A 9,058-nucleotide genomic window follows, 5' to 3' on the forward strand; every position below is an offset into this window, starting at 1 on the left:
AGCTGCCGTACCCTACCTCCCACAGTGCAGGGTCGTGAGGTCCCTGGGGGGACCTCCTTGCTGGAAATGCTGGGAGCAGCCACAGCACAGGGCTGGGCCCTGGGACAGACACAGGAGGAGGGAGTCTGCACACCCTGCGTCTGTCCTGCTAAACAAGCCTTGGCGTGTTAGAAAAAGACCAGCGTGGTGTCCTCCCCTCTTGACCCCTAGCAGTCCTGCGCCAGCTGTGGCAGGAAGAGCCTGCAGCACGCTCTCGCTGCCGGGCACCCGGCCATGGCTGCGGCTTCTTGTCTCTCGGGATTGGCTCATCCGAGCAGCAAACCCAGGCTCCAGGAAACCCTGGCCACCCCACCCCATGCCTCCTGTCCCTGCCTCCGCACTACAGTGGTGACACCGGCACCCCTGGGTGGGGCAGGGCTCCAGAGACCCTGTATGGAGCTCAGGGAAGGCCCAGAATGTTGCTGGGACCACAGGCCAGCCTTTGCCTGCGGTGACAGGGAATACTCCTCTGTCCATCCAGAGGGAGCACTCAGGAGGCCGGAGAGGGTGGCCAGTGTGTACAGCCCTCGTGGCAGGGAACTTGCGCAGAGTCCTGCCCCGGCCCCTCTCAGCCCAGACTCACCGTGAGAGTGTCTGCAGGGAGGCTCCTGACTCTCCCAAGGTGCGCCCTGCCTGCCCCGGCCCTCCACGGTGCACAGTGTGGCTGGTCGTCGGGAATGGGACTCATCCTGTGAGGACGGGACAGGCTCTGTGGCCAGCCACAAGCCCCAGCCTGCTTGTGCCAGCACACATGGGTTAAAGGGGTTTCGTGCGCATCCAGGCGGCCCCCCAGGGCTTCACAGAGCATCCCCCAGGTGTCTGCCCCTGAGGGGCCCTCCCCACAGAGCTGTGGGTGTGATCCTTAGACTTCTGATCACTCTGTCCCACCACGAGTCTGCGTGTGCTGCAGGCCTTGGCAGCCCCTCTGTGTCCAGGGTTCAAATTGAGGGGGTCTTAGTGGCAAGCCGGTGTCACCCCTGTTGCGCTGGCCTGTGTCCAGTGCTGATGTCTGCATGGCCCAGAGGCGCAGCTTGGCTTGAGGGTTCCAGCAACATCCCTGTGTTGTGGCATCTCCCACATTTCACCCTCGTGTGCCGCAGAGCAGAGCATGCGACAAGAGGCCATTGTGCCGTGGTCGTGGGGGGCGTGGCTCGGCAGAGGCGGGTGGCCCTGTGGACTAGCGCCTCCCCGTATGCTGGCAGCAGGAGCAGCTGCCGCCTGCCTCTGTGACCTCCTGTGCCCGGAAGGACTCGGTGTTGCTGAGATTTCCAAGCATGGACCTGCCGGAAGAGGGCAGGAGGGACCTCCGAGTAGACGGCCACCCCGGGCGCTCCGGCCTGATGGCCAAGGATGGAGCCAGGGCAGCAGGGAGGCAGGCCCTCAGGACAGCAGCAGGCTTGGGCACAGGGTTTAGATCCTTTTATTTTATTTGAAGTGGACGAAGGAGGGGAAAGTTTCTCTTCCAACTCTGTTCTTAGAACAGAAAAGGTGAGGACTGGTCATCTTCGGTAGGGTGGACAGAGTCTGTCTATGGTTTCACCCAAAGGCATCTGCCAGGTCTTTTGCAGGGGATCCTGGGGGTGGAAGGTGCCGAGGGTGCTCTGTGTTGTGGGTCCCTGTGTCCCAGGAGAGGGCGAGTCCCATCAGCTGGCATCTCCACAGGTGCTGCTGCAAACACAGAGAGAGGCCCCTCCTATAAGGACCAGCCTCAGCTGGCTGGGTGCTGGGCATGCATTCTGGCCTGGCCCCTGGGCAAGGGCCACTTTTCCAGCCTCTGGGTACACCACACTGTTTGTGGGGATGCTGGACACAAGTCTCTGCCCCGCAGAGCTCTGAGGAGATGGGGCTGCTGGTCCCGGAAGCTAGTGCCCACATCCTGGCAACGGCTTCTCCCTAAATGGCCCTGCATGGACCGTACTGCAAGAGAGGGCTGGGGCCGCCGGGCAGGTCCACACACTGCAGCCGCACAGCCGCTCCTGAGTGGTTCCGTGAGATATGGAGAGAAGCCCCATCCCTTGGCTCTTTCCCAGTGCCATGGCAGCCACTGCTTCTCTCACCACATGCGTGCACAGTCTCCATCTGCAGGATAGCCACTCGCTGGTGTCAGACTCCACCGTTTGGGAAATGAGACAGAAAAAACGGAGCTGGGAGAACTGCCCAGAGGCAGCACTCACTGCTCATGTGGCCACAGGGAGCTGCCAAAGCCAAGGGAGGAGGCTGACTTAGCTCTTGCCCAGGACCAGCCCTGCCCTGTGGATCTGCCCAGGGGCCTGGAAGGAGACGCTCTTCCAGCTGCTGATGGACCCTCATTTTCCAAGCTGGCACCATGCCCTGTGGATGATGCTGCAGCCACAGCTGCTGCAGAGAAGACCAGAGGACCAACCCCTGCCTGGGCCACACATACTGGAGAAGGAAGGCACTCGGGATTTCGTCCCCTGGTCTCCTGCCCTAAGTCCCTTGGCATCTTCCCCGTGGATGGTCTGTCTGCCAGATGTCGTACAGAGCCAGGTCCAGACAGCCCCCACCTGATCCCACCACAGGCCACACTTGCCTGTTATTCTGAGGCACGGTGTGCCCACTCTGTCATTGCAGCCAGAACCAGCCTCTCGAGTAGTCATCAGTGTTACCCAGACTGGGAGAAAACCTCTGTGCCCTGACTTTGGGTGGCTACCCCAATCACTGGAGAAGACCCAGCCTGTTCCCTGGAAGGTTCTGGGGCCCAAGGGCACCTGCTGCAAGCCCTTTTCTTGGGCTGAGCAGGGAACGCTGGGCTTGCTGGGGCCAGCAGAAAGGCAGATGGGAGAGGACCAGACTGAGCCACTGCCTGTGCATCAGGCCCCTGGGATGGAAAAGTGAATCTCCTGTGAGGCTGCTCTCTCCTTGCAGCCCTCACCCTTGCCCAGAGGGATGCAAGGGTCAGGGTCCTGGAGGCCAGGGTGGGCTGCAGAGTGGGAGTGGGTGGGACCGGCAGGGGCAGGGGTGTCCAGCCAGGCCCTCGGCCCTGGGGCTGCACCAAGTTCTCAGGCCAAGAGAAGCTGAGCCCGCCCTCAGCTGCTGCTGCTGTGTGGACGGGTGGGTGTGCCCTGGAAAGAGCTTAACCGCCTGTTTTCCTTGCCCTTAGCGCTGACGAAGAGTCCTCTCAGAAGTTCATTCCCTTCGTCGGGGTGAGTACCAGCCAGCCCCGCCTGCTCAGGAAACCGCTGACCTGCCAAAGCACCTTTTTAATGATGAGGATGTGTTTGCACTCACTTGACACATCCCGGAGCCTTCCTCACCCTCCTGAGCTGGGGCTTCCCCTGGAGTCCCCTGTCTTCTCCCTGTGTGTGCGGGGTGTGGGCATGGGCTGGCTGGTGGAAGCAGAGGCCCCATCGGGCAGGCGCGGGTCCAGCTCTGGGCATTTCTCTGCGTTGGGGCGAGTGTCTCTCAGGAGAGGAGACCCCGGCTGCTTCTGGGAGGAAGGGTGCCTTTGTCCTCAAGGAGCTGGGTTGGTTTGCTTAGGTGGGCATTGTGGCCCACGAACTTGAGGTTCCTCCCTCTGCCAAGAATTGAGGGTGCTCTCTGCGGCCAGGCTCTTTCCTTGTGGCTCAGGTGTCCCCAGCTTCCTGCCCATCTTCTTGTACTGTTGCAGTCCCCTCTGCTGAGGTGCCTGCTGTGAGACCCGTCAGGCAGCCTGGCAGACAGAGCCGCCAGACAGAGGCAGGGCTTCCGGGCCTTTCCGTGCACCCTGCTGTGTTTGAGTCCCTGATGAGGGGTCTGGGGTGCCTATGGCCTGTCTGGGAGGGGTGGGATTCATCAAGGAGCGCCTGTGGTCACAAGTGCCTGTGCTCTTGGGCACCAGAAACATCATCCTGTGATAGAGGCTCTGAATTTGTCATCGTAATTCACTTTAATTACACACAGCCACATGCAGCTAACAGTCTCCATGATGGACAGTGCAGGCCTGAGGCACTGTCCCTAGCAGCCACCATGGGTTTTTGGAGCAGCACCTACTGAGCCAGGTGCTAGCTGGGCCTGGGTCCCTCCCACCAGCGTCCTGGTCGTGCTGGGTGTCTGGGCCTGGTCACTCACAGGCACATGGCTTACTGCTGCCCAGAGGACCTGCTGTTGTGAGAGGGCAGTCCTTCTGCTGAGAGCAAGTGCGTCTGGAGCATCACTGCCCCTGCGTGCCAGCCCCGACCTCGGCTCTGCCCTACGGACAGGAGGACTGGCACATGGAGGCTCGGCAGGAACAGGGATATGGGAGCCTGCCTGGGTCTGTGCTCCAAAGCAGGAGCCTGGCAGGGCAGGATGGTGCAGGAAAGGGTGGGGCGGGGCGGGGCAGCGCAGGGCAGGATGGCAGGGCCACTGCCAGCCAGCATCTATCGCTTTTTAGGTCGTGAAGGTTGGACTTGTGGAACCGTCCTCAGCCACATCAGGTAACCCCATCCCCCCACCCCAAGCCTAGGGGATCCCCATCCCCCAGGTCTTGCGCAGCTGCATCCCCAGCCTTGTTGGGCTTCTGCTCACTGTGGAGGAGGAGCCTCTGCGGCCACTGTCCTTAGGAAGCCCTGCGCCAAGGCTTACATGGCACCCTCTGGAGCCAAGGACATTTGAGAATCTCCTGCCTCGCACTCAGGCTACTTGGGCACCGTCCCGCCTGTCACAAGGGGCTGCCTTCTGTGTCCTGGTCCAGCAGGCTGGAGCTGTGGGGGGCAGAGCAGTGGGTGGGCTCACTGCTACCCTGTGACTCTTTCCCTAAGGTGACTCTGATGACGCGGCCCCCTCGGGCTCTGGTGTGCTCTCCTCCACCCCACCGTCCACGTCCACATCTCCCGCGGCCAAGGAGGCCTCTCCCACCCCGCCCTCCTCCCCGTCGGTGAGCGGAGGCCTGTCCTCCCCCAGGTAAAGGCACCACGCATGCAGGGCCCTTCCCCCTCAGCACTGCTGCTGCCTGAGTTGTCTTCCACCCCCATGTCCCGTCCACCCCCCTGCCCCCCGCATCCGTCACGTCAGCCCCCCAGGCGGAGGCGGTGAGGTCTGTGAGGACCACGAGGCCCTGGCTGGCCGCCCCTGACACAGAACCAGCAGGACTTGGCATTGCCCCTGGAGCTCACTGGGGACGGGAACCCCTACACAGTAAATAAATGTGGGGGCTGTGCTGAGCCTTCTCTCAGTTCTGCACATAGTCGGCTTTTAAAAACCAAGCTGAGGTTAGGAGGTGCAGGAGACAGAAGTCTGTAGACAGTCCTCACGGGGGCAGCTCCGCCAGGCCACCCTGGATCTCACTAGAGCTGAACTCACCCGGACTGAGCAAAGCTGCACTGGGCTGTGTGCCCTGAGGTCCCGGCACCCTGTTGGCTCCCAGTCCAGGGCTCCCCAGCCATGCCTTACACGGGGCTGGTTCCTCTGGGCCCTCAAGGTTCAAAGGAGAAGTCTGGAGAGCAGGTGTCGGGCTCCCAGGGCAATGACTGTCCTATTGCTGGGGCCCTGTGTCATTTGTGCAGGACACCCCCAGCGGTGACCTGGGCATGGTTACGATGCCAGGGCCATAGGCACAAACGAGTGTCCCAGGAGACCAGGGCATGTGGCCGGCTCTGCAGAGTGTGCTGTGAGGGCCCAGTTCCTTTGGCCAGCAAGTTGGCTTGTGACAGGGACACACCAGGACTGAGGGCTGAGGACGTGGGTGTGAGCACCTCCCCCCTCTGCCTTCCCAGCCAGGGTGTTGGCGCCGAGCTGATGGGGCTGCAGGTGGACTACTGGACGGCAGCACAGCCTGCAGACAGGAAGAGGGATGCCGAGAAGAAGGACCTGCCCACCGCCAAAAACACGCTCAAGTGCACTTTCCGGTCCCTGCAGGTCAGCAGGCTGCCCAGCAGTGGCGAGGCCATGGCCACGCCCACCATGTCCATGACCGTGGTCACCAAGGAGAAGAACAAGAAGGGTGAGGGGGGGTGGGCTGAGTGGGGCCGGATGGTGGGAGGGGACAGCCCCTGGTGGCCGTCGGGGCCAGGTAGGCCTAGGGCTGGATGCTTGGGCAGCCCCTGGAAGTGCAGCAGGCCCCAGGGCCCAGAGGGTGGGCTTCCCTCTGGAGCCCAGAGTGGAGTGGAGGCTGCCTGAGCAGGCAGGAGGGCGGCTGTCCCTGGTCACAGCAGGAAGGTGGGCTTCCCAGATGGGCAGGGGTCTGAGGGCCATGGCTGGCCGAGTTGCAGCAGCTCCCCTTCACCCCCTTGGCACTTGTTGCATGGGGGCTCTGGCCAGCCTGGCCCTGAAAAGCGACAGGACAGAAGCAGGCCCCTTTTCCTCCCAGTGATGTTTTTGCCCAAGAAGACCAAGGACAAGGACGTGGAGTCCAAAAGCCAGTGCATCGAGGGCATCAGCCGCCTGATCTGCACAGCCAAGCACCAGCAGCACATGCTGAGGGGTGAGCTTGCCGGGCCCCAGGGTCTGGTCCTCGCCCAAGGTCCCACTGTAAAGTGTGAGGGTAGCAGGGCAAGTTGGGGCTGCCTCTTTGAACACACCACAGACCTGCTCGTTTGTCGTGTATGAAATGCACTTTACTAATTCAGGATTTGAGCATGTTTTGAAAAGGCACTTATGTGCGGCTGACAGCCATTCAAATTCTGAGGAATAATTTTTCAATCCTTTCTGCCTTTTGAAAAGGTTGATATGTATACTTCAAAATGTTTTTATGGAAGATATTCTTTGAGTGGTTGACTCAGGGTCTGCAGCTCCCAACGGTTTTCCTCTTTTTCTGGGCTTGAGTCTAATGACCTTGAGGTCCATACTCGCCCTGATCTTCCCATGTGGGTTTTCAGTGCCTCATGCCTGACACCTGCTGAGGTAGAGGTCGGTGTGGACCAGCCAGGCCTGACTGAGTCTGGGAGGGCAGGCAGCAGGGCAGGCAGCAAGATGAGCGCTGGGCCGCTGCCATCCCCCTCCCATTGGAGTCTGGGGGTTCCCAAGGGTGTCATGGCCTCCAGCCTCGGGCTCGTCCTCCTGTTCCCTGGCTGGTGCACCCACCTGTCAGGCGGGCGGGCGGTCAGGCGGCCTTCTCCCGCAGTCCTCATCGACGGCGTGGAGTGCAGCGACGTCAAGTTCTTCCAGCTGGCGGCCCAGTGGTCTTCCCACGTGAAGCACTTCCCCATCTGCATCTTCGGACACTCCAAGGCCACCTTCTAGCCCCACCCACCGAGGGGTCGGAGGACCGTGGAGGGGCCCAGTCCCGCCCTGAGGGGCCCAGCTGCATTTCTGTCTGTCAACATTTCAGTTTACCACAGAGACAGACTCTTAAAAACATGAAGAGAAACAGTCTTAAGTATGAATGTGCTCACAACCTGGAAACTAACGGGGCAGCTCCCCTCTGGGAGCCAAGTAACTGCTCTGCTTATTAACCAGAACCTTCCGGCCAGGGGGCTGGGTGGCCAGATGGACAGTGCTGAGCCTGAGAATCGTGGAAGGTGTGTCTGGCTCAGGAGCCACTCAGAGCCTGACAAGCAGGAAGGGTTCTCAGCTCATGTCATGTCCTTCCCAGGAGCCGGGACTCTGCCTCCTCAGGGTGCCCAGGTCAGGCGCAGCCTTGGAGCATGGTGGCCAGAGGCTGACGGTCATGAGCCCACTCAGCCCTCTGTTGGGGGGACGTCCTGAGTCAACTTTGGAGGCTGGTCAGCCCTGGACCCTGGGCCACCAGCCCACCTGGAAGACGTCCCCAGCACCACCCACTCGTGGTTCCCAATAAACTCCAGCCTCCTGGCAGGGATTTTATAGTGGCAGATATTTTTAATGCTTTTAAATACATGTCGTAATGTAGCCGCCAAACAGACTTTGCTCTCCTGACATCCCCATGGGGCTGGGCAGAGCTATCAGATGCCCGCCTCTGTCCCCGAGCCCCCACCTCACACTTCCCACTCCTTCAGGCTTTTCTTCAGACTTTGCTGATGCAGAGTATTGTTGCTACCCCAAACTCAGCAAGCACAGTGGCCTCCACAGACCCAGGTGGCCCCAGCAAATGTCCCAGAGTGCAGCCAGAGAAACAGCCAGGCGTGGCTGGGATAGGTTGAGGCTGAGCATGCAGGGCCAGCCGTGTGGGTATTCGGGTTGAGATTCAGGGTTGTGGTGAACGTAGAGACAGGCGTCCAGGTGCGCCTATGTCACCTACAGCAGCAGTGTGGCCAGTGAAGGCTCCCCTCCTCCTGGCTGGAGGAGCTGGTGGTTTGGAGCCATGGGTGAAGGGGCTGGGAGCCTCCAGCCCAGGGTCCCTAGAACAGCCCATCCTGGTGGCAGCCCTAACCTGCAGCCAGGGTCCACCCCTGACTATGTGCCACTACCAAGCCAACAGGGAAGGGCCATGTCCTCAGTCCTGCTTCTGCCCCCAAAACTGTGCCCCATGATCTCCATAGGAAGAACCCACCCAGCTTCCGCCCCCTTGGAGATTGTGGCCCTCCCAGGGACACTGGTGGGCTCCCTGGGGGGCTCTGGGCCTGATTTCCTAAAATAGAAAACTGCACAAGGCTATGCTGAGAAAACAGTGCCAAATGCAGGACAGGCCCAGAACCAATGGCCCGAGTCACAAAGGGGTCCCGCCCTTGCTGAGAAGAGAGATGGCCCATTTTTCTTACCTGTGACCTACCTGCTTATCTGTGCCCCCAGTGTCTGAATGGGGGTCCACCTATCCAAAGTGAAGGCCCTGGAGCTAGAGATGTGGCTTGGGGTGCAGGTCCAGCCACTGGGCACAGGCCTCGGGGATGGCCTGCAAGCAGAATGCCTTCCTTGCCCCTCTCAGCTTTGCCTAGGACCAGGAGCCTGAGGCACTGCCCAGGGGAAGGGCGCAGGCCGCTGGGCCTCAGCATCTTCCTGTGGCTACAGGGAAACTCGTGTTGTGCACCCTTCCACTGGGCTTCAGAGCCTCTGTTTTGCTTCTCCTCTGCTTTCTTTCCCAGAGGTCACAAAGAGATGAAGATGAAACACCCTGGACTTAGCTTTGTAGCCTCAGAGCAGGTTTTAGAATAAGGGGCCACAGAGGACATCCCAGTCCATCCTGGCT

At 60.8% G+C, this 9,058-nt stretch overlaps 1 protein-coding gene across 6 annotated transcripts in view; it reads left to right on the plus strand.

Moving 5' to 3' along the window:
* PACS2 (phosphofurin acidic cluster sorting protein 2) overlaps window positions 1-7,779 on the plus strand; it is a 70,598-nt gene extending 62,819 nt beyond the window's left edge. For all 6 annotated transcript variants that reach the window (XM_063088832.1, XM_063088834.1, XM_063088833.1 and 3 more), the window contains 6 exons: window positions 3,161-3,203; window positions 4,412-4,454; window positions 4,779-4,920; window positions 5,733-5,959; window positions 6,326-6,439; window positions 7,079-7,779. In XM_063088832.1, the coding sequence (XP_062944902.1) occupies window positions 3,161-3,203; window positions 4,412-4,454; window positions 4,779-4,920; window positions 5,733-5,959; window positions 6,326-6,439; window positions 7,079-7,197 (688 nt within the window). In that variant the 3' untranslated portion in view covers window positions 7,198-7,779. The remainder of the gene's footprint in view (window positions 1-3,160; window positions 3,204-4,411; window positions 4,455-4,778; window positions 4,921-5,732; window positions 5,960-6,325; window positions 6,440-7,078) is intronic.
* Window positions 7,780-9,058: the final 1,279 nt, after the last annotated feature.

The sequence above is a fragment of the Cynocephalus volans genome, chromosome 3 (genome assembly GCF_027409185.1).
Source record: "Cynocephalus volans isolate mCynVol1 chromosome 3, mCynVol1.pri, whole genome shotgun sequence".
In the NCBI taxonomy this organism is placed as follows: Eukaryota; Metazoa; Chordata; class Mammalia; order Dermoptera; family Cynocephalidae; genus Cynocephalus; species Cynocephalus volans.